Source organism: Sorex fumeus, unplaced genomic scaffold (assembly GCF_029834395.1).
Source record: "Sorex fumeus unplaced genomic scaffold, SorFum_2.1 ptg000029l, whole genome shotgun sequence".
Taxonomy (NCBI): Eukaryota; Metazoa; Chordata; class Mammalia; order Eulipotyphla; family Soricidae; genus Sorex; species Sorex fumeus.
Genome location: NW_026606086.1, coordinates 3,899,588 through 3,925,062, shown reverse-complemented (window position 1 = coordinate 3,925,062; position 25,475 = coordinate 3,899,588). Strand labels below are relative to the sequence as shown.

Sequence of the window (25,475 nt, the reverse complement as noted above, 5' to 3'; positions counted from 1 at the left end):
CAGCCCACCCAAAAGAAGGAAAGGGGATGGGACGTGGAAAAGTGGATGGGACAATGAGCAGAGCCATGCACTGTTGGTCAGCCACCTGGTGACCCTTTCGGCATAATGCTATTGGTCAGAACGACCTGCTTTGATATAGCTTTGACATAACTGCAAAGATTGTGCTGTTCCTCATACACCATTTACAAATCATTTACGAAGGTGCATTTTCCCCAAACTGAAACCTCCTGTACTGGGAAGTTGCTCAGCTTTGAGCAGGACAAAGGGGGAATGAAAAATCAAGCATTCTTTTACTTGGTCATTAGGCAACACTGAGCATCACTGAGTGTGACCCAAAAAGCCAAAAAAAAAAAAAAAAAAGAGAAAAAAACAGCGCAAAAGAAAATGTGATTGAGCCTCACTGTCTCCCTGAGACTTGAGCACTCAATGCTGTGTGTGAGCCTAGTAGAGTCTCCGGCCTGAACAAGCCCCCACCCCCCCACCCCCATGCTCCTGTGTTTGGACCCTGACCCTAAATCCTGTGATGGGACCACGTGTGTCCATGACAAAGATGCTAGCAGGCTCACGCCCTGGAACGTCCCTGCTTCACACAGGCGTGGCACACGGGTCCTGGCCTGCTAGCGGCCGGCAGTGATTCGGCAGGAAGCAGAAGTGTGAGCGTGAACGTGGGTCAAGTCCGTTCCTTCAGCTTGGAGGGGAGGAATGTACGAGAGGGGGTTTTGAGCACTGACTCACAAGCATGAGGTCCTGAATGCAAGCCCCCGGGGTCAACCGTGCACCTGGCACAAAGCCGGCACAAACCCGGCAGCTCTGCTATCCCTGCACCACGCAGAAAGGGGCGTGACCCCAGGGGGAGGGCCACCGAGAGAGAAGGGGGACACCACAGAAAGAAGGAGTGAACACAGGGCAGGAGTTGAGGGCCTCAGGGCCGGGAGCACCGGGCAGAGAACAGCCCTGGGGAGCAGGAGGACACGCGGGCGCCCTTGTCACTGGCCACTCGAGGCAGTCGCACAAGCCGTGTGCAGACCCACGAGGCTGACAGGACGCCAGGAACGGGGAAACCCCAGCAAGGATTTTTCTTTAAGTTTTGGGCCTTGGGGCCAGAAGTCTAGTACAGCGGGGAGGGCATTTGCCCTGCACACAACTGACCCAGGTTCAATCCCGGCATCCCATAGGGACCCCCGAGCACCTCCAGGAGTAAGTCCTGAGTGCAGAGCCAAGAGTGACCCCGGAGCACGTCCAGGTGTGACCCAAAAACAAAACTACAGCAGAGCAAGCCGAAGGGCACGGAAGCTCCGAGCCACGGAAACGCCGAGGTTGGTGCCCACTCGCCCCCGCCCCCCGCCAGGTCAGGCCTGCCTGCGATCAAGGTGCCCGAGTGTCTCTAGACAGGATCTGCCTCAGCGGCTCGGTGCGTCATCTCAGCCTATCACCCAACTCAACTCGGATTGACTCTGGTTATCTCCTTGTCTGGTTATCTTGGGCATCTCAGGGTCCAGCCGCCAATCTCCGTCCTCCCACCTGGCCAGGGCGGGATCAGGTGTCAGCAGCTGGGCCCTGAACACCCCACCTGCCCGTCCAAACACAACGCGAGCCCAAAGGCCAGGCTCGCCCCCAACTCGTAGGACACGACCAAGCTAGGGGCCCCGGAGAGCACTGGGCCCGAGGATGGGTCCCAGAGATCCCCAAATCTCCCTTGATCGACGGCCTGGCCCAGCAATCTGCATCAACCACCGGGCCCAAGCTCTTTGCTTTCCTTCTGCTTGCTCAGCGAAACTTGGAGGGGAGGAACTCCAAACTTTTTTTTTTTTTTTTTTTGCTTTTTGGGTCACACCTGGCGATGCACAAGGGTTATTCCTGGCTCTGCACTCACAGGGGTTACTCCTGGCTCTGCACTCAGGAGTTACTCCTGGCATTGCTCAGGGGACCATATGGATGCTGGGACTCGAACCCGGGTTGGCCACGTGAAAGGCAAACGCCCTACCCGCTGTTCTATCTCTCCAGCCCCGGAACTCCGAACCTTATTTAGAAAACAATGTATTTCACAATGCCATTTCAGCCATTCTGATTGTTGGGGGGTAAATTCTAAGCAATCATGGTGCATCTTTTGTCGAAATAATGAATGTAATCAATGTAGAGAAGAGTTAGTTAGAAATCATTTGCCTCATAGGCATTGGGTGGGTGGGAGGTGGGGTATATTGGGGTTCTTGGTGGTGAAAAATGAGTACTGGTGAAGGGTGAAGAAGGCGGTGTTTGATCATTGTATGACCGAGACTTAAATCTGAAAGCTTTGTAACTTTTCCCACAGTGATTCAATAAATAAATATAAGAAGAAAAAAGAAAGAAAGAAAGAAAGAAAGAAAGAAAGAAAATTATGGAAAAAAATGTAAGGTGGAGTTCATGCCCAATTTAATCAGCTAATCAGTGGCTGAATAAATAGCAGTACTCCTACATAAAAACACAAACCATGAAACAAAAATCACTGTACCTGTGAGGCGAGTGCATCAGCAGCCTGATGGCGCCTCCACACTTCCAGATACCCCAAAATTGCTGTTGTGCCTTTGGCCAGACCCCAAAAACTTGGGGCAAAGTTTACCAAGAAAGTAAATGGCCAAAAGTTAGGTATGTGGGAAACACACCCACAAATCACCTCCGGCTCAGCTAGATCATTGGAGGCATGGCCTCTCTGGGTCCTGATTGAACTGCTTAATGACCATGATCCCAGAGACTCAGAAAAAATCTCGAAACCCAGTTGCTTTTGGCAGAAATGCGTCTGGTCCCTGCAGTGCTGGGCCCATGGTTTCGTGCCTTGGCCTGTTCCCTCTGGTGGCCCGGTGACCGCCATCCTCCAGAGGCCACTGGACAGTCAGGCTTGGGACCTCAGTAACAAAACTTGTTGGGCCTCACAGGATGGGGGTGGAGCCAGTCCTGTCCTCCCCGTCTCCAAGAGACCCCAAGTCATTGCCCACGAACGGACTTTATGGCTCCTGATCAAGCTGCTTAACGACCATGATCCCAGAGACTCAGGAGCAATTCTCGGGAACCCAACAGGTTTTGACAGAAATCCCTCCAGATTTAAGTGTTCAAATGTCAGAATTTCAAAATCGTGCGGCCAGTACTGCAGCCACGAAACATCATATGTTATTCATAACCAGCAATAGAAAACAAATTGTCTACTGTTGCCTTTTCAGCAGATCTGAGTGTTGGGGCAAAATCTCAAATAATAATGGTGGTTCTGGTGTCAAAATATTGAATGTGGTCAAAGTAGAGAGAGAGTAATGTGGAAATCATCTGCCCCACTGGTAGGGGGAGGGTGTGGGATGGGGATATACTGGGGTTGTTGGGGGTGGAGAATGGGCACTGGTGAAGGTACGGGTGTTTCATTGTATGACGGAGACTTAGACCTGAAAGCTTTGTAACTGCTCTCACAGTGATTCAATAAATAAAATCATAAAAAGTGAAAAAAAAAGTAAGGTGGAGTTCATGCACAATTCAATCAGCTAATCAGTGACTGGATAAATAGCAGTATTCCTACATAAAAAAAAGAGAGAGAGAGAGAGAAATCCAGAAAAATGCGGCAAATCTGTACCCCAAGCACACTTCTCCCCAAACGATCCGTTTTCCCCCACCCGAGATAAAGCCGACACGCTATGGGTCACATCCTCCTGCCACTGACCCCCAAAACCCGATGCTCCCTCCTCCCACCCTAGGGACTGATGGCACAAACTCCATCTTTTTGTCACGCCATACATGACACATTTGTCACTAGCACCTGATGACTCATTTCAGAACCTCAACAGAAGCCACAAAGATGGGGAGCACTGTTCAGGGAGCACCATGCAGGGGCTTCTCAGACCTTCCCTCTACCTCTGTCCCCCGCCTGTTCTGGGGAAGATGTATAGACAAATGGCCGGGGGTTGAGAACAGAGGAACCAAGCTGGGAGGAAGCGGGTGCTTGTGTTTTGTTTTCTCTGGTGGCCTCTAACTACGGTTCCTCTTAAGAGACAAAGAAGGCCACAAATAAGCAAACACTCTGACCTCGGTTAGCAGCCAACTCTGATTGAACGCCAAGATCTGCTCTAAATGAACTTTGAAAGGGCAAGCTAAATATCTTTCAGGGAAGCAAATAACCTTAGGGGATTATCTGCTCTGGTACTAAAAATGGGGGGAAAAAATGTCTGTTTTGTATTTCTTGAAAATGTCAGCTTGACTCAAAGGCAGTTCTATTTCATCCCGCGGTACAAATGCTTCCTCCCAGCTAGAGCTTTCGCTCACATCTGTCCAGCGTCTTCTGGACAGGGAAACACCAGCCCTGGGAGCTGTGGCATGATGGGCAGCACCACACACCGTTCTATGAGGAAGTTACATAAAAATCAGTCTTTTGTTCCAAACAAAATGTCAGGAGCTGCAGACACAGTTCAAGACTATATATAGCCTGAAGGCACAGGACATATGCAAACGGCATCTATTCAATGTCATCAGCCAGCCCAGTCACCCACCTCACGCTGGCATTCAACTTCAAAATATCCAGATAGAGGAAATTGTCACATGTAAGGCGGAAAAATCAGAGTTAGCAAGAGCTCGAAGAGAAGAGCAAGCCGACAAACAGGACTGAGAGAAGGTGACCGGAGGTGAGGCAGGTCTCTGGCCTAACCCAGGTCCTAGCCCCAGCTGCCCTGCAGAACCTGCCAGGGGCGACCTCACATGCCTCGGAAGACTCACGGGCACCCCACATGCTATAGAATCCCCCCAACGCCCACAGTCGCTCAGTTCTGACTCACACCCGCCCTTCCATGCAAAAGACCCGAAGGAACAAGAATCCCAGGTCGAAGCTTCTAGTATTGGGGCTGGAACGATAGGACAGCAGTGAGGGCATTTGCCTTGCATGCAGCCAACGTGGGTTCGAATCCCAGCACCCCACATGGTCCCCTGAGCACCGCCAGGAGGAAATCCTGAGTGCAGAGCCAGGAGTAACCCCTGTGCATCACCGGGTGAAAAAATTAACAATAAAAATATAACACCGTGGAGATGTGCAGACTGGGGGCGGGGTGCAGAGGGAGACCTCCCAAAGAGTGGCCCAGAGTGAGCATAACATCCCCAAAGATTCCGTAGGATGGGTCCACCAGGTCTGGGGTGCAGCCTCACACTTGAGTCTAAGCCACCCTGGTCAGGATGTCCAAAGAGTCCTCAGAAAAGGACCAGAAACTCTGCATTGGAGCAGAGTAGAGAGGATGATTCAGGGGAAGGAAAGCATTAGGGGGCCTCTTTCGAACTGCTCAAGGGCCCAGGTGACTGTTCAGAGCGGGAACTGTGTCTGCCTGCGGACAGCTAAGCCGGCTCTTGCCTGGCCCTGCCCAGCCCCGAGCACCCAAACAAAACATTCATTTTGAAAAACGGCGTATTACTACAGAGACACCTCTAACAACTCCCACCCGGCGAGGCTCAGGGGATACCCCTGGCTCAGCACTCAGGAATTATTCTGGTGGTGCTTCGGGGACCATATGGGATGCCGGGGATTGAACCTGGGTCAGCTGCGTACAAGGCAAATGCCCTCCGAATGTATATAGCTCCAGCCCTTGCAATTCCTCTTTAAAAGCCCCTAGGGTCATAAATGGTGGTGTGTGGGTCCCTCTTGTCCTGAACCCGGGGCTCCCCAGGTGATGCTGGGGCTCTAGCCCTCTAAGCTATCTCCACACCACCCAGAATTCCGTAAGTAAAGTGAAAAAAGTAAAGGCCCACCCGTTGTTCGTCCATTTGCTCGAGCGGGCCCAGTAACGTCTCCATTGGAGACTTTGTTGTTACTGAGTTTGGCATATCGAATACGTCACGGGGAGCTTGCCAGGCTCTGCCGGGCGGGCGAGATACGCTTGGTAGCTTGCCGGGCTCTCCGAGAGGGGTGGAGGAATCGAACTCGGGTCGGCCATGTTGGCTGCGTGCAACGCAAACGCCCTGCCGCTGTAATATCGCTCCAGCCATAATTCCGTATTAAAAAAAAATTTGTTTACATTAACCACAGGGGCCGATGGCACAGCGAGGCCCGGGATCTTTCTCTTAAGGTTCTGCTGAGACCAACATGCTGAGGGGAAAGGGTACCCGGAAATCTGGTGATGCACCTGCGTTCTAGAAAGGTCGTGTCTTGAAACCAGCAGCAGCAGTACCACAAATCGACTCACACACCCAAGAAAGCAGGGAAATGCGGTCACATCTCAAACACACCTGCACAAGCTTCCAATGGCAGAGGGCGCAGAGGGCGCACACAGGCACTGGAAGCGTTGGGGAAGTGCACGGGTTCAGGCTGACTCCCTGGCTTGGCACTGGGGGTGACACTTGGCGGGGCTTGGAGGACCGTATGGGGTGCTTGGGAACGAACCCGGGTCTGCCAGGGGCAAGGCAAGTGCCCTACCCACCTTACTATCTCTCTGGCCCTGGTATGCTGTTTTTAGAAGACATTATCAAGCCGATGTGTTTCCCCCTTGCATCTTGCCCTTCATTCCAGTATTTATTTTCCCTTTCCCTCCCTTTCTCGCTGAGGCTGAGGGTCGCACACTCTAGATGGTGGTTACCCACTTGGGGGGTGGGGGGTCTCACTCGGCCTGCCAGAACTCCAGCCATGCCCAATTTTCCCTATTTCCAGTGAAGAATATGCCATAGGAAAAACATCTGGTTGAAAACTCACATAAATCAATGCTTTTGGGTCTACAGATACTCTTAAGGGACTAAGCATGGAGAAACCTCACCGCACAGAAGATAGAGCCAGAGTTCTGGCCCAGGCGCACCTAAGAGCCAAGCTGACACTTCGAATGAGAAATTTTTCAGAAGTGCTCCCTGTCATAAAGATAGTAAACAAAACATATAAAATCATATATGTAAACAAAAATCCACCTTTCAGAAAAAGACAACATTTAAAAAAGAAAATGTCCCGGGGACCCGACAGATAGTTCAGTGCGAAGGTGCTTCCCAGGCATCAAAGAGTCAAATATGGACCCCTGGGGACCACCAAGAGTAATCCCTGAGCATCACCAGGTGAAGCCCCAAGCAAAAACCAAAGCAAAGCAAACAAATAAATATGTGCTGAAAATAACCAGTAGGAAACGGGCTGGGACGGGCGTATGGGAGAAACAGAATTTTCCGCACACCCTGCACCCAGCCCTGAGGTCACACTGCAGAACCTCAAGAGTTTGAATGAAAAATGTAAGCAATTTTATTTCTAAAAATGAGAATGTAAGAAAAGAATCTTCAGGTCTTACCAAGACTCAATCAAGGGGAAAGGCGGGTCACGAAAACAAAATCACTCACAAACCTACGTTTCTTCTGCAGGCACCTGGGCAGCGGCTGCCACTCCTCGAAGTGGGGACCTGGGAGGATGTGCAGAAATTCCTCGTTTCTGCGCCAACCAGGCCGGGAGAGCCGCTGGGCCAGCCGCATGCTGAGGGAGGCATAGCCGAGATGTCCGTGGGGTTCTGCGGGGGATTAGAGAGCGACACCTGGAGTCAACCAACTCCTCTCTGCCCAATGGGCCATGGGATCTCTTTTTGTTTGTTTGTTTCGGCGGAGGCCATACCCTGCGGTGCTCAGGGCTCCCTCCTGGTGCTGCACTCAGGGATCACAACCAGGGTTGGCCGCATTAAAGGCAAACGTCCTCCACGCTGCCATCCTGGATTTGACTTTGGGGAGGAACACAGTGTGCTCCAGCCTACCCCGCTCAGCCCTGCCATCTCCACCCTCTACCCAATTTCCCAATCTCTCTCTTCTCTCCTTCTCTCTCTCTCTCTCTCCCCCACCCCCTCCCTTACAGCTTTATGGATCAGACCTGGTGGTGCAGAGCTGACGCATGGCTCTGCCCTCACCTCTCCTGGCCCTGAGTCCTGTCTCAAATCAATCTCAGAAAGCTGCTTGGTGCCCCTGTTTGCTGGAAGGTGCCAGTGCCCGGCAGCACGTGCAGAGGGCAGGTGCATGGCCAAACCCCAGCACCGCTGGGTCTGAACATTCAACTGTCTGCCCGGGAAAGATTCCATCGACCCCCACAGAAGAAAAAGTGTTCATCGATTTGGTGAGAAACTTCTCCTATAGAAACTTGGCCCACTGGGGGGAGGGAATGTGGAGAGCTCTAAGCCCAGCCAAGCTACTCTCAGGCATTCTTCCAGGGGGCGAGGCCCCAGGGCACAGCCAAGCCCAAATCTCCCAAGGGTGAGAGTGACAGCCCCCAGCATCACAGTCACCCCCAGTCTGAAACCCCCCTCTCTCACAATGACTCTGAGTCCAGCAGCCCCAACTGCCCACAGTGAGTCAGTTGTGTTGGTCCCCAATCCTCTTACTTGAGGCTGGCCTTTTCCCTGACCAGAGGCTTCCTTGAGTCCAGACCAGCCTCCCCCGCCCTGAGGCCTAAGTGGACAAGTGCCCCCACTTCCCACCCCCCAGCCCCCATTTTCAAAGAGCATCCCCCAAAAAGCCCCTCTCAGTCCTGGCTTCTGCAAGGGCAGCGCCTTCCCACCAGCAGGATGCCACACCACTGGGGAAATGTGTGTGTGTATGTCTATGTATGTGTCTGTGTGTGTATGTTGGTCCGCATGCATGTGCATGAAGGCTCAGCTCGCCTATTAGATGGCGTGCATGTGCATGCGTGTGCACGAAGACTCGGCTCACCTGCTCATTCACATCGTCCATCCAGAGGCGCAGGGTCTTCCGGATGGGGGGGTAGCTGTTCCTGCCCCACTGCTGGGGCCGCAGCAGCCCGGCCTTCTCCAGGTTCTGTAATGTCAGGATGTGCTCGTAGCCATATGTCTGCCAGAGAAGTTGGGGAGCCTGCTAGATCTCCCACTTCCGAAGAGGGAGCGAACATTTTCATTCTCATTTTGATACTATTGATTTTGAGTCATAGCCGGCAGCATGCAAGACAAGTGCCTTACCCCTTTCTAGCTCTTGGTTTGTTTGTTTTTTTTTTTGTTTATTTGTTTGTTTTGCTTTTCAGGTCACACCCGGCGATCCTCAGGGGTTACTCCTGGCTTTGCACTTAGGAATCACTCCTGGCGGTGCTCAGGAAAACGTATGGGATGCTGGGAATCGAACCAGGGTCGGCTGCGTGCAAGGCAAACGCCCTACCCGCTGTGCTATTGCTCCAGCCCCTTTCTAGCTCTTTGGACCCCACATTTTCACTTTAAAGTCAGAATGCATGGGCCCAACGTAAGGAAGATAGATGACTGTGTACTGAAATAACTGAGTAAGAAAAGGAGGCCAACCACACCTCCTGACGTGCTATTGTCCAGATGTCTCCTTTGTTTTGTTTCCTTTTGCCCCCCCCACTTCCTGTGCTCAGGGATCAGTGCTGGTGGGGCTCAGGGAACCCATATGGGTGCCGGGGATCGAGCCCAGGTGGGCACATGCAAGGCCAACTGCCTTTTTAATAAATTTCTCCCTTGGCAAATGAGTCACTTAGAAACACTGACCTGGAGAATTTCTCTTTTGTAATAATCCAGAACCTTCTGCTTGACCCCACTGTTGCACACCGACTGCAGGCAAATGAGCCTGAGCACCTTGATGAGTGGATGCTTCTGGGCGATGCAGTCCTCCATGTAACTGTTGACCTAGAGTCGTGGCAGATTCATGTGTGAGAGCCGGGTCTGGGCCTGCAGTCCTGGGCGTTCCCCGGCCCCTGAGAGGCCCAATCAAGGAGAGGCTGGAGATTGGCTCACGCTCCTGCCCACACTCCCTGGACAACCTAAGCTCCAGGGACTACGGGCGGGTGCAACTGTCCCACTTGTCAGCGACACCTGAGCAGCATCAGAAAAGTAGCAGGGACTGTGGGGAATTTGGGCGCTTGCTTGCTGCAAGTGAGAATGCGGGATTTATTGACAGGCAGACAGGAAAAGGGATCATATAACCCATGCTCTTAAATAATCCCTGATGGGCTTCAATAGTCTTGGGCTTCAGGGCTGGGTCTTGTTTCTCTGAGGACAGCAAACAGCAATGGAACACATGCGCGCGCGCGCGCGCGCACACACACACACACACACACACACACACACACACACACACACACACACCACCCCCGGTCAACTGAAACCTATCCCTTGGCAGAATCTCTTTCCACACATTTTGCACTGCTCTGACAGGTATTTAGGCCAGACACAGGAATCAAAGCGATTCCTTTCCTACCTCGAGTTCTGTTTGCCAATCTCGTTAACTATCGGCTAAAACAGTTTTAGTGTTCACGTACCTGATCAGTGTCTATTCCAGACATAAACTCCTGCTCCACGGTTAACTTATCAAAGAAGTCTTCAGACGCTGAAACATAATTAACACACGAGCAACTCAGAAGTGGGATAAATGCTCATTTCTCCCAAAGGCATGCAAAGTAGCAAGCAAGCACCAAGTTTAATTCATCACCAGGAAGGCACATTCCAGAACAGAGAGGCTGACAGCCTGTGCCCCGAGGTGCGCCTAGACACAGAGCCCCGGGGCCTGGGCCCTAGCAGCTTCCCCTTCAAACTAATTAAAGCAATTTCCCAAGGGCATTTTACTTTGGTTACTTTGGGGGCCACTCCCGGTGGTGCTCAGGGATCACTCCTGGCAGGCTTCGGAGACCATATGGGACTCCGGGATCCAACCCTGGCCGGCTGTGTGCCAGGCACTGCAGTACCGCTCCAACTACAGCTCCTCGCCACATCAGACTGAAACCAACCTCAGCAAGTATTGCCAGGTCTGGCGAAGCAGTGCTGGCACCACCCAGAGCCTGGGAGAGTCCTGCTGCACCACCTGACCCCGCAGAACCCAACAGTCACACTCGGAACATTTCTGTGAGGACACAGCGGCTGGCACAGGGAACAATGCACAAGTGAAACAGTAGCCGGGCACCCCCAGAAGTAGCAGGGAGCCAGTGACACACCCTGAGCCTGAGCCCGGGACAGGGCACTCACTCGTCACGTCCCTGAGGAGCTCGGCAATGGAGGTGTGGTTGGCCAGGGAGCCCCGTGTCGCCTGCATGTGGGGTAGCTGGGAGACAATCTGCTTGATCTCGCCCACCGTCTTGGCGTTGTGCCTTTCCTGAGGGAGGGGAGAAGGTCATGACAGTACTGGGGACAGCACTCAGGACCTTGCACACCTGTGTGTGTGCGTGTGCGCACACGCACACACACACACACATACACGCACACACACACACACATACATGCACACACACACACACACACACACACACACACGGGGCATGCCCCAGACACAGCCACAGCAGTGCTGGGAATGCACCCAGGCCACCCACCCTCCCACGCCCCCCACACACACACAATGTGCCCCAGCTCCAGCCCTGGTTGCCAAGAGTGCATTTTTAAGAATTTGGGTCTTTGGGTTGCCCAGGGCATGTTTGAATCGCGTGCAAGGCAGTGCCCCGGCTTTCCTCCTGGCCTGGCACTCAGAGATCACTCCTGGCATGCACCGGGACCACATGGAAGGCTGGGGAGTGAGTCCAGGTCAGCTGCATGCAAGGTAAGCGCCTTACCTGCTGTGCTATCACTCCGGCTCCCCCAACTTAATTTTTAGTGTGAGAAATGGACACAAAACGAATTAGGCTATAACCAGATCCCACAGCCACAGGAAAATAGAAAAGGCAGGTTGGTGGGTCCAGGTACTGCGACAGCCACATCCTGCAGCACTGGGAGACCATGTGGACGGGAGGGAGCCCAGGGTCCACGCAGGCCACACCTGACACTGCATGGTTACTGCCACGGATGTGGAGCTCAGCAAACTGTGCCTTGAAGCCACAAAAGGTAACGCTCATATAGCCTGAGACCTCAACAATAGCAAATCAAGTGTAAAACGTTTCCTGGGTCCAAGCTATACAGTGTGGGAGGCGCTTGCTCAGTGCCCGGCCTCCCCACAGAACCCCGAGGCCTGCCAGGAGCCAGCCCTGAGCACTGGCAGCGGGAAGGGAGGAAACTGGACACCATGGCGAGCTCGGAGCTGGAACAGTGAATGCCTGACACTTCTTATCCATAGCTTTATAAGTCACGGTGAGGAAATAAAAAATTGAGGAACAAAACCCAAGTGAGACAAAAGCAACTTCAGAAATACAACAACCATGGGGTCAGAGTGACAGAACAGTGGCGAGGTGCTTGCCTTGCATGCGGCCAGCCTGGGTTCAATCCCCAGCATCCCATGTGGTTGCCTCAGCCCACCAGAAGTGATCCCTGAACGCAGAGCCAGGAGTTAGCCCTGAGCACCTCTGGGTGTGCCTCCCCTCAAAAAACAACAACAAAAAAAAACCCAAAGAAATACAAATACTGATATTGTGGAGATAACTCCTAAAAAAGATGAAATCAGGAAATCACCCTTCAAGGGAAAAAGTGATTTTTAAAAACTTCCCCCAGAGTTAAAAAATTCAGCTTCTATCATTTTACTGATTCAGGTTTCAAAAGTGAGCTGAACCCAAACTAAATGAGCAGCAGGAGGGCGCGAGGTGCTAACGAAGCTGGGGGCCGGGGACTGTGCTCTCATTATCACACGCCTTCCCAGCCTGCTCCGGCTGAACCCGGATTCCCTAGATGCAGGAGCTAGTGGAGATGCCGCCACCGCCAGCAGCTGGGAGGAAGGTGGGAGGGACAGGGAGTGCAGATGATGACTGGCAAAGGACCTGACACCAGGAGAGGGCCTGGCACCACCTTTCCCCGGGCGCCCACAGCCCGCCTGCCGCCTGGCCCCAGGCCCCAGTCACCTCAAAGGCGGCCAAGATCACCTTGGCCTTCTTGCTGAGCACAGCGCCCACGGCGTTGAAGTTGCGGTCTTGGATCTCAGCGTAGAGCTCCTCGGCTGAGTTCAGCGGCAGCTTCTTGGACTCTGTGGGCAGGTCCTGCCCGTCACCCTGCCTCTTCAGGGCGAATTTCTCGGGTGGCAGCTTTACATGACCTGCATGGGAAGGGACACCCAAGTGAGACTCCAGAGACTTCCTGTCAGGGGAGAGCACTGGGCTTTGAGTCACTAGATGCGCACGAGCGTAGGACGCTCACGCTTTTCACGCACGGCTTCCCTGGCCTGGCCCGCGGGACGCCTCCTGCCACTGCCAGCCCGAACTGAACTCAGGATGGGGCCACCCGAGGAAACATGCCCCAGGGCGGCCTAACTGCAGGTCTGTCCTGCTGGCGCGTGCAAGTGCATGCCGTCTATACCGCCATTTCAACAAGCCAAGAGGAGCCCAGGATGGGGCTGGAGTGATAGCACAGCAGGGAGGGTGTTTGCCTTGCACGGAGCAGACCCAGGTTCAATTCCCAGCATCCCATATGGCCCCCTGAGCACCGCCAGGAGTAACTCCTGAGTGCAGCACCAGGAGTAACCCCTGTGCATTGCCAAGTGTGACCCCTGTCACTGTCCTCCCATTGTTCATCGATTTTGCTCAAGCGGGCCCAGTAACGTCTCCATTTTGAGACTTGTTACTGTGTTTGCCATATAGAACACGTCACGGGTAGCTTGCCAGACGTGGCCATGCAGGCAAGATACTCTCCGAAAAAGAAAAAGAAAAGTCAAAAGAAAAACAAAAACAAAAACAAAAACAAGATCCCAGGAATCATCTCAGCATGGAAGTTTGCTTGAGGGCGGGAGACAGCTCTGACGGCTTCTTTCCTTGCTGTTTCCTTTCTCTGATTTTTGGGCCAAACCCATCAGTGCTCAAGCCTTATTCCTGGCTCTGTGCTCTGGGCTAATTCTTGGCAGTGACTGGGGGAACCATATGCGGTCCTGGGGACCAAACTCACCCTAACTGCTGCACTGCCTCTAGCTCCAAGTTGGTTCCTTTCAAAAAATCATCTCCTCCACTTTCAACACAAATCCCGACGTGTCTACACACAATCAGCTCCACTGCTGTGGGTCCAGAGAGACGGGTCATCGGGGGCAGCGCACGCTCAAGTCCAGCTGTCTATTCCTCTGAGCACTGCCCCGTGTGGGCCCTGAGCACTGTGGGGTGGGTGCTGAGAATCATAAAGCAACAACAAGAACTCCTGCATCGGAGAATGTGGGGAGCGAAAGTGAACGACGGAAGAAAAATACTTCTCGGATGCTTTCCAAATCCTAAGCCCCTCGGAACAGCCCGGGCACCAGCGTCTGGAGACAGCACGCCACGGTGGCCGCGGGACCCGGGGCCTGAGCACATGCTGAGATACACGAGGTCGGCAAGACCTCGCATTCCAGCTCAAAGCAGGGGGGCAGCCGCTGGCCCAGGCAGCCTGCACGCAGCTCCTGCACGGGCCTGCCATCGCCCTCGGTCCAGCCACGGGCGCAGAACTGGGGGGTTATGGGGAAGCCCAAGTTCCCCTTGTTTTTCAGATTTCTCTTAATTGTTTCTTCTTGGGTGGGTCACACCCAGCAATGCACAGGAGTCACTCCTGGCTCTGCACTCAGGAATTACTCCTGGCAGTGTTCAGGGAACCATATGGGATGCTGGGAATCGAACCCGGGCTGAGCCGCGTGCAAGGCAAACGCCCTACCCACTGTGCTATCACTCCATCCCTCTCCCTTAATTAAATGTTTGATCAGAAGTAAGTGTGTGATGTGAAGAGACTGTGAGCTCCCGGAAGTCCCTCCCCCCCGGAGGCACCCCACAAGCCCCATCTCTCACACCTCCGCACCCCCAACCCCAGCACCTCTGCCAGATCCCTGGAGAGACTTGCAGAAGCACCAGGAGGTAGGGAACCCTCGCACGGGGTGCTCCCGTGCCAGTGAAAGTTCGGAGCAGGAGTCTGGGGAGGGCCTGTGTGTGGCATCACCCCCAGCTGCTGCCAGGCACAGCCCCGGTGGGCCCAGGGCCACGGACTGGCCCCACAGAGCAGAAATTCACCGAGATCAGCCCCACAGTCCCTTGGGCACTGCTTACAACTGTCCCCACAAAAGGAAACAACTTAAGAATTTATCCTTCGGAACAACTTGTAAAAAACAAACCAGAAACACCCCCATAATCATGAAAGAGCAGGAAAACGCTTTGTTGTGTGGAAATGCCTCCATGTGTGGTCCTGTTCTGCTTTCGTGGCCACTGTCACTGAGCCACGCATTCACCACTGCAGTGACATACACACACACACACACACGAACACACACACACACACACACACACACACACACACATACACATACAAGCCATCGCTATCCACTCTGCGATAACCAGCTTGGCACACTGGACAGACAGCACTGTCTGGACTTGGCCAGCACTCAGCAGCTGCAGGGCTCTGTGTCCCCAGAGAAACCCCATGCAGTTAGCTGCATCCCCGTCCTTCCAGACCGGCGCTCTATACCCAGGGCTGTTTCCCCAGCCCCCGGCCAGGGCCACTCCTGAAGGCGCCGGAGTTACCCCTCTTGCGGCCTGTGGCTCCCTGTTCTGAACAAAAGACACGAATCAGACTGTGGGAAACTTCTCAGACTGTATCCCAGCAGGAGATACTCCCGGCTCAGTGCTCACTGGATGAGGCAGGAGCGCGGATGGAACCGAGCGCTGGCTGTGCGCCTGGCACTAGCCCCGTGAGGTTTCCTAGCCCCCACTCAGATCTGAAATGCTACAGAATCTAACATCCGGGGCCAAAGTCCCCTGACCTTGGACCCAGGCACCCCTCATAAACGCTCTATTCCTCACGCCTCCCTGGGCGGCCCGAGCAGCAGGGCTGCACACCGCATGGCCCTCCGCACAAGGCCTTCATCTCGGTTTCCCCGATGGTGTCCTGGCTCGAGCTCGCTTTAACCTTGGGCTGAAAGTCAGTGCCTGACATTTTCAAGTATTCTGACTTACCCACAAAGGCCACACCTTTAAAACAAGACACTTTTGAGATTGATTTTACTCAGCTAACCTATTAGTAAATGATGTCACTTCACTTACTGTTCTGGATGCCATAAATTTCATCGATGAGTCCTTCGTATGTCGGCTGAGTCGCAAGGGGCGTTAATGAATCCACATTTCAATCAAGCAACAAGAGGTTATCAAAAACAGGAAATATTGAATTCTGACTTTCTGTAAACTCTCTCTTCATCCTCATCAGCATATTGGCCACTTGCTGGGAACAAAGTACAGAATCAGGGAGAGCCTTTTTAGCAATGGGCGGATTTTAAAATGAAGCTAAAAGGAGCCCGGAAATCCAAAATTTAAAAATAAGACAGAAAAGAATGGAACAATAAAATAATACAAGATAGGCCCGAGACAGTATGGTGGGTAGGATGCTTGGCTTGCAGGTGGCTGACACAGGTTCAATTCCTGGCACCACATAGGATCCCTCAAACACTGCCAGGAGTGAGCCCCGAGCACTGCTGGGTATGCAGAGGGTGGGAGGAGGGAGAGGGCGAGAGAGGGAGGGAGAGTAAGGATGGAAAATAAAAGATAAATAACAGAAAAGAGAAAAGGAAAGAGGGCTGGGAGACAGCAGAGGGGCCAGGGGTCACACCTTGCACGCAGACAGCCTCAATTTGGTGGCCCTAGCACAGAGCCAAGAGCACTACGAGATGAAGCCCCAAACCCCACCCGTAGGAGAGAGGCCTCCCTTCCCGCCCAGGCTCAGCCTTGGCGCACTCGCCCTTGCTGAAGATCTAGGGGATGGTCCTGGACAGGCCTACAGCGTCATCAGGCCCTTGGCCACGTGGTACAGGCCCGTCTGGTCGCTGTCCAGGCAGCACTCCTGTGGGAGAGGGCCAGGCGCGTGGGCACAGGCTCTGTGAGTCAGCACCGAGGCCTCAAGGCAGCATCTCTACTGGGGGCGAGCACTGCTGGGCGGGCGAGGAAAGGCTGGCCTCCGCATGCCCGCGTGACCACACAGCACAACACGCTGGGCTTGCAGAAGGGCAGGTAGCCTCTCTCACATACAGCAGCGAGTGTCACAGGGGACAGCAGGAGGGCAGCCACGGTCTCGGAGAAGGGCCACAAGGTCCACACACACAGACAGAAAGAAACATCTTTGGCCCAGAAAGAGCAAAGAGCACGCACGCGCCCCCCAGCAGGGTGGTTCAGCAGCGCTGACAGAGCACACACGGTCCCCAGCAGGGCCTCAAGATCACTCCTGTGCCTCAATCCCTTCATCCAGCAAGTGCAGAGAGCAGAGGAGAAAAATCACGCAACGCGCTTCACCTGCACTCCACCTGATGGGGCAGCACTGCTGGTGCCCGTCGCGGGACTCTCTTTTTATTTTTTTTCTTTTTGGGTCACACCCGGCAATGAACTGGGGTTACTCCTGGCTTGTGCACTCAGGAACTACTCCTAGTGGTGCTCCCGGGACCATATGTGATGCTGGGAATCGAACCCACATCGGCCACATGCAAGGCAAACACCCTACCTGCTGTGCTATTGGTCCAGCTCCTCATTGTGGAATCTTTGACACTGTCTAAGGCAGCGGCCAACAGGCGTACACCCCAAAGGCATGAGGACGAGGGGTGCAGACTGAGGGTGGGGTGGAGAGAGAGACCTCCCAGAGAGCCTGGCCCAGAGTGAGCATAACATCCACAAAGATCCCGTAGGATGTCTCTGCCAAGTCTGGGGTGCAGCCTCACACTTCAGTCCAAAACATACTGGTCAGGATGTCCAGAGCGGGAACTGTGTCTGCCTGCGGATAGCTAAGCCGGCTCCTGCCTGGCCTGCCGAGCCCCGAGAACCCAAACAAAACATTCATTTTGAAAAACGGCGTATTACTACAGAGACACTTCTAACAACTCCCACCCGGCGAGGCTCAGGGGATACCCCTGGCTCTGCACTCAGGAATTATTCTGGTGGTGCTTCGGGGACCATATGGGATGCCGGGGATTGAACCTGGGTCAGCTGCGTGCAAGGCAAATGCCCTCCAAATGTATATAGCTCCAGCCCTTGGAATTCCTCTTTAACAGCCACTAGGGTCATAACTGGTGGTGTGTGGGTCCCTCCTGTCCTGAACTCGGGGCTCCCCAGGTGATGTGGGCTTGGGGGCCTTTGTGGTTCAGGGCGGGAGAGAAGGCGTGAATGCAGCATCCACGGGGGGATGTGGGGCCTTTGGCTCCGACCTGTCTCGGGTCTGTCTGTTGGGATGGCCTTGCCCCGCCCACGCAGGGCCACAAGCAACCCTGGGTGTGACCGAGACAGCTCCTATCCTCAGCTGGGCTGACCAAGCCGCTTCCTCAACGCTTCCGCACTGCTGACTGGGAAAGGGAGCAGAGAGACCGCTCCCAGACCTGCAATGGCTTGGATGGAAGGCGAACCCCTAGTCCTGTCACCACACAGGGGCAGGCAGGCCCCTGTCCTGTCACCACACAGGGGCATGCAAGCCTGTGTCTTGTCACCAAACAAGGCCATGCAAGCCCCTCCCTGCTTCATGACTGGGGTGGGGAGAGACCATCAGGGGAGCCCAGGAAAGTTCTGGATTCCACAGGCTGAAGCCCAGAGACGTGAGCAAACCCACAGGGAGCTGGGTGACAGCAGCCCAGAACCCAAGCGAGCCCCAGGTTCTTTCTCTTAAGGTGCAGCTGAGACCAACATGCCGAGGGGAAATGGTGCGCGGAAATCTGGTGATGCACCTGCATTCTAGAAAGGTCGTGTCTTGAGACCAGCAGCAGCAGTACCACAAATCAACTCACACGCCCAAGGAATGCAGGGAAAAGCAGTCGCATCTCAAACACACCTGCACAAGCTTCCAATGATAGAGGGCGCAGAGGGCGTAGACAGGCACTGGGAGCGTTGGGGCCGTGCACGGGTTCAGGCTGACTCCCTGGCTTGGCTCTGGGGGTGACACCTGACGGGGCTTGGGGGACCGTATGGGGTGCCAGGGAATGAACCCGGGTCTGCAAGGGACAAGGCAAGTGCCCTACCCACATTACTATCTCTCTGGCCCGGTACGCCGTTTTTTGAAGACATTATCAAGCCGATGTGTTTCCCCCTTGCATCTTCCCCTTCATTCCAGTATTTATTTTCCCTTTCCCTCCCTTTCTGGCTGAGGCTGAGGGTTGCACACTTTAGGTGGTGGTTACCCACTTGGGGGGGGTCCCCCACTCGGCCTGCCAGAACTCCAGCCATGCCTAATTTTCCCTATTTCCAGTGAAGAATGTGCCATAGGAAAAACAACTGGGTGAAAACTCAAATAAATCAATGCTTTTGGGTCTACAGATTATCTTAAGGGACTCAGCATGGAGAAACCTCACCCCACAGAAGAAAGAGCCAGAGTTCTGGCCCGGGCACCCCTAAGAGCCAAGATGACACTATGAAAGAGAAATTTTTCAGAAGTGCTCCCTGTCATAAAGATAGTAAACAAAACATATAAAATCATATTTGCAAACAAAAAACAACCTTTCAGAAAGAGACAATATTTAAAAAAGAAAAACTCCGGGGGACCAGATAGATAGTATAGTGGGAAGGTGCATCCCTGGCATCAAAGAGTCAAATATGGACCCCTGAGGACCCCTAAGAGTAACCCCTGAGCATCACCAGGTGAGGCCCCAAGCAAAAACCAAAGCAAAGCAAACAAATAAATATGTGCTGAAAATAACCAGTAGGAAACAGGCTGGGACGGGCGTGTGGGAGAAACAGAATTTCCCGCACACCCTGCACCCAGACCTGAGGTAACACTGCAGAACCTCAAGAGTTTGAATGAAAAATGTAAGCAATTTTATTTCTTGAAAATGAGAATGTAAGATTAGAGTCTTCAGGTCTTGCCAAGACTCAATCAATGGGAAAGGCGAGTCATGGAAACAAAATCACTCACAATGGGCTAGCTGGAAAAACGCAGTGAGAGACTTGACTATTTCTGGCTGGAGCGGTCCTGCCTTCCACTCTCAAAGCTTCCTCCACAGTGAATTCAGGGTGGGACAGGCACAAGGACAAACATCGAACAGCAGCAGAGAAACACCAGAAATAAACACATTTAAGGACAATTAATTTTTGAGAGTTCAGTAAGAGCAACAACAATTTTAAGCCAATTTGTTGGAACAGGAGGGTCTCCATAAGCAAGAGGAGCAGCGGCCGGAGAGACAGCACAGGGGAAGGCGCTGGTCTTGCACGCAGCCAATCTGGGTTCTAGCCCCAGCACCACATATGGTCCCCGAGCATGCGCAGGAGTGATCCTTGAGCACAGAACCAGGAGTAAACCTTGAGCACTGCTGGGTGTGGCCCAACTCCCATCTCTCCCCAAAAGGAAGAAACTGGACACTTCCAGGAATCACTAAAATGCCAGTGTGAGTGTCACCATCACAAATGAGGCAGAAACGAGTGTCAAGTTCAAAGGGCAAACACTGAACATACTCTGAAGGCGCCCTCCGACACCATGGAGAGAAGATCCCCGTCGAAGGGAATGAGGTCCAGGCTGTACTCCTCCCTACGGATGAAGGAGCCCAGGACGCCCAGGTCCTTAAGCCGCTGCGCACACAGCAGGCTACGCCGGTACACAAACAAAATGTGGAAATCTCTTGTGGGGCCACGTCTGTCTTCACTGCAAGAGAAGGACCGTGCGTTGGCCCGAGGCCCCGACTCGAGGACTGCTCCCCAGGGCCCCACCTGTGCCTGACACACAGTGGGCTCTAAAGAGACGCTTATGAGCTAACCCCCCACTACTGACTCGGCCCAAGTTTCGAGTTTTCCTGCTCTCTTGATGTGATGCTTTTTCTGGAAACCGCTGACCTGTGCTCTGCCAAGGGGCAGTGCTGCTTCTCTTGGGCCATTGATGGGACATGAAAACTCTCAGGGTTGGGGCTGGAGCAACAGCGCAGTGGGTAGGGCGTTTGCCTTGCACGCGGCCAACTCGGATTCGATTCCCAGTTCCCAGCATCCTATATGGTCCCCTGAGCACCACCGGGGGTAATTCCTGAGTACAGAGCCAGGAGTAATCCCTGTGCATTGCCGGGTTTCACCCAAAAAGAGGGAAAAAAAACCCCAAAAACCTCTCAGGGTTATTGCAATGGACATCTGTTTCTTGCAGAAAAAAAAATGTTTCTATTTAATCAAGCGATGTCTCTAGGAAAATAAATGGTTGCTTCACACCGTGCCCGATCTTGCGCAAATACCCCGCATGCTTTTAAGTCCGTCCGTAGGGGCCACGTCGATCAAACATAATGCAGACTGGGCTGGTGCACTTCCTCCATAGATGCTGCAGCATTAAATTTTAATCAGCTTCGTCTGACTTTGCTTATGAAATTTGAGCATATGGTATTCAGTACTTGAAAAAGAACCACTAGCTGTTTTTCTTTTTATAAAAAAATCTGGGTCCTTCTACTGAGACAGGCCGGAGCTTCCTACTGTCCTGAGAGAGAGGGTTTCTGTGGTTTGCCCTGCCTCCCCAAGCCCCAATGCACAAAGTTTCCCATTCTCTATTTATAGTTTTTGGGCCACACCTGCAGGTGCTCAGGGATAACTCCTGGCTATGCACTCAGAAGTCACTCCTGGAAGACTTGGGGACCACACTGGGTTCCGAGGATCTATCCTTGTCTGACTGCAGACTATCCTACTCCTGACCCCCCATTCTCCTCCGACACACTCTCACATCTGTCCAAAGATCCACTTCTTAAAGCACTGGCAAGCAAAGGTGTCCTGATGAGCACTAAAACCACTAGAGGAATGATTCCGTATGGACCATGTATCAGTTCTGAGATACCTAAGCACATTTTCAGCAATTATATCCATCAGTTCTAGCCGGGGTCTGATGAAAAAAATGATATTCTTAACATCCGCTGCTTGCAAGCGGCTTTCTTTGAGTGTGAACATTTTCTCCACCTCATGTTCTGAGGAAAGCACACATAGAAATGGTGAACAGAACCCCTAAAGCTTAGCAGCCGACCCTAACTCAGACATCACTGCAGGCACCCAACCCTGGTTGGATTGCCGGCCTCCCACACCATCCCCATACACCAACAAGAGTCATTCCTGAGTGCAGAGCTAGGGGTAAGTCTGAGCACTGCCAGGGGTGGCCCAAATAAAATAGACCAACAACAAAAACTCAGGTGTTCTAACACTCTCACTCCAAAGCACAGTAGACTTTAGTGTTGGGTCAGAGAATGCAGGGGTTAAGGTACATGCCTGACACATGACTGCCAACTTCGCCCCCTGGCACCACAAGGGTCTCAAGCATTGCCATGTGCATCCCAAGAGAGGCCACTAGAGTGGCCTGGGATATCCCTGCCACCACAGCACCAAGCCTCATCGAACTGCTAAGAATCACCTCCAGGAGGTGCCCTGGGACAGTGCTCAGGAGACCCGGGGCCAGGGAGATAGTACAGTGGGTAAGGTGCTTGCTTTGCATTCAGCTGACCCGGGGTTCTATCCCCAGCACCCCATACTGTCCACTGAGCACTGCCAGGAGTGATCCTAAGTGCAAAGCCAGGAGTAAGTCCTGAGCACTGCCTGGCACCAGCCCCCAAATAAAATTCAAAACCACTTTAGGATAAAAATTTAGATTCCCCAAAGGCAGGTGTATAAATTCAGGCTGAAGTAACCAATCCTGTGTCTGAAAAACTTGGAGCCACATGAAGTAACAATCAGAAGACATGCCGCTCCGTCGAGGAGAAGAGGGGGGAGCACACCCACCCTTGAATGGTCCACTGAAGGCTCCTATGCTGCCCGAGCCCCTGAGCTGCTTGTGCCCATGTAGCCGAGCAAATGCGGTGCCCGCAGCTCTCCTTGAGATGGGGACTTTTGTGCTTTCCTTTCTAATGTTGGGATGTGTGTAGGGGCTCTCTCTGTCTTTGGCGAAGCCCACGGTCTCTCCTGAAATGTTACTCTCTCTCCGCTCATCCTCTTCCTAAAGGTCACCAAATAAAATGTTTTTTTTTACTTCAAATAAATAAACAAAAGGTCCACAGAAGATAAAACATTTACCACTCATAACAGCGTCAGTGATTCTAAAAACCAGACAGCTCTGCACACCAGTTACTCCAGAAGTGGAACATCATATTACTCTTGCTAGAATCCAGAATGACAGTTTCAAAAAAAGTAATAATAACCAAAACCTTTTTACCTTTAGAAGTGAGTACTGTGCAATCAAGTCAAACGGTCCTGTGAGATACTCATCCCAAACTATTGCCTGCGGGAGGGAAAAGCATCCCATTCTTTTAGTAAAAGCAATTTCAGTAACGGCCAACAGCAAACAACAGTCATTTGCAAACTCTAGACAAACAAAACTTGCAGTTAGCAATAGCTGACCACACTCATATTCCGTGGCCTGAAGAAAAACAGTGTCAGGGCAAGGGGTGCTACTGGCCACGGAAGCACATTCACTGTCATCCACAAAGAGTGTGTATGCAGTGTCCTGGGGTCAGACTGGGGTCATGAACCCCGTGGGTGAACTGCCAAGGAAACCGTTCAACCCAGCATGTAATAGGCGTCATATAATCCAGCATCAATCAAATGAAAACCTCTCGTGTAGGTATCCCATAGGTATCTTAATTCTGAGAGAGTATTTGGAAAACTGGGACAGTGTCATGTGCCCCTGAGAGAGTCAGGCCTCCAGCTGACCTTCGCCTCTACCTAGGCAAGGATGGTGTCACTGGGGGCCAGGACGAATGCCAAGCGGCCTGTGAGCATTTCGCCTGTGCGACACCAGGGTCCTTCTTCCTCATTTGGAGTAACTGATTGCGCGAACCTTGGAGGAACAGGCAGCTGGGAGAAGTGGTACCCGGGGTAGCATGCAGTGCCACCCCGCACACGGGGACAGCGGGGAGTGCCTGGACGCGGGGCTGTGCTCGTCCTGCTGAGATGGACTTGGGTCGCTCCTGTTTTCCTTCCCAGAGCCGAGCCACAGGTGCGCGGAGCGCAACACCCCCTCTCTCGGGGCTGCCGACACTGGGGGGCGCTCCCGGACCCAGAGGCCGCTGACCGCTCCGGCCCTCAGCTTGCTGCCCGCACACATGTCCAGGAACTCGTGCAGCACGTTCGGGTTCACCGCTGGGCCCCGCCACCACGTGAGGCTGCGGTCACGTGAAAAGTGACATCACACCCCCTCATCTCCCTCCATCCCGCTAGGGGCGCTGGGGGTGCCCCACCGAGCCAGGGCACAGGCCGCCGAGACTCAGTGCTCCCCGGGGGCTGTACAGACCCCCCAGACCCCCAGCAAAGCCGCGGCACAGCGCTGCCTCTACTCCCTCGGAGGGACCCTCCCGGGAAGCTGGGGGCAGGGGGACGAGGGCGCCCTGGCGTCATCTCCCCTGCACTGCCAGCTGGCCTTGCGAGGGCATGTTCCCCCCCATTGCCCCGGCTCCTGGGAGCGGTCTCAGGGGGTCCTCGGGTTCCCCTGGCCATCGCCGGGTCCTACCCAGTGAGGGACCCACCAGCAGCCCCAGCAGGCCAGTGAGCGGCTCGCTGCGCCCTCTGCTGGCCGCCGTGCGAACTGCACAGGTGCTGGACCCTGCCTGGCGCAGGTGTCCCGGCCCACACGCACCCAACAGCGCCTCGCTCAGGCCCGCGTCCCCGTGTCCCGGGGGTTCCCTGCCCGCCCCTCGGGGGCCGGCCCGTGGCTGCTGAGCCGCAGGAGGTGGGGCTGCCCGTGCAGCGGTCCCTGGGGGGCCTCCGGCCGGATGCCCGAGCTCCGTGGCGCCTGGTTGTTTGGCGGGAGCCGGAGCAAGGCTGGCGCCTCCCGGTGGGCGACCCCCGGCGCCCGTCTCCCCGACGCGGGGTGGACCCCAGCCCCTGGCGCCCAGCGAGGCGCACCCCGAGGCCACGTGACCGTCTTTTCTGGGGGCGGGGGCAGCGGCGGACTGGTCGCAGGGAACGCAGGGCGCGCGAGTCCTGGGTCGCAGGAGTCTCAGTCCGGAGGCATCTGTCCGCGGGGCCCGGGCTGTGGAGGCTGCAGCAGGACTGGACGGTGGCCTCGGCATCCGGCCCCTCGGGCGGGGCGGGGACCCCTGGCGTGCGGCACGGGGGGGGGGACGGGGTTCTGGTCTGGTGGCGGTGGTATCGGGCTCAGGCTTCGAGCTCTGTGTCTCCCTCGTCGGGGGCGCGGGGCTCCGTGCGGTCTAGGAGATGGGGTCAGCGGCGGTCCGGGCGGCCCGCACATGCCGGCAGGGGACTGTCCCCGCTGAAGCGCCCCCACCCGAGACTCACCACGCACCCCCACGCCTGCTCGGGCTTGCCCTCCACTCCAGGTGGGGAAACTGAAGCTCAAAGGTACGTGAGGCATGTACGGGCTCGGCTTCTTCTGACCCCGAGGTCTGGGGTCTCTCCTGCATCCCCTTCTCCCTGAAGGAGTGGCCGGACCTGTGCCCCCAGGCCGCGGGGGCTGGTCATGAGGGGGGGGCACTTTCCTCTCCCCACCGAGCCCTGCTGCTGTTGCGGCTGGGTGCGAACCCCCGGGAACCCCCAGCCCACTGGGTCTCCTTGGACCCTCCGGCCACGGACTGCTGGTCGCGGGCCTTGCGGGTCCTCACGGCCCCTGGGGCCTCGACTTCCCTTCCTGTGCCAGAAATCAACCCAGAGAGAGGCCAGTGCACAACTGCCCTAGAACCTACGCTCAATGGCTCCCAGAACTATTGCGGGGGGAGGGTCCCAGGCTTTGATGCTTGCAGAAGTTTAGTGAAATTTTACTGAC

At 54.3% G+C, this 25,475-nt stretch overlaps 1 protein-coding gene across 1 annotated transcript in view; it reads right to left on the bottom strand.

Annotated features, from left to right (window-relative positions):
* Nucleotides 1-16,565: 16,565 nt before the first annotated feature.
* The window catches only part of LOC130024603 (CAP-Gly domain-containing linker protein 1-like), a 58,452-nt gene continuing 49,542 nt past the window's right edge, over nucleotides 16,566-25,475 (bottom strand). The window contains 1 exon segment of the mRNA XM_056115309.1: nucleotides 16,566-16,631. Coding sequence (XP_055971284.1) covers nucleotides 16,566-16,631 — 66 coding nt within the window.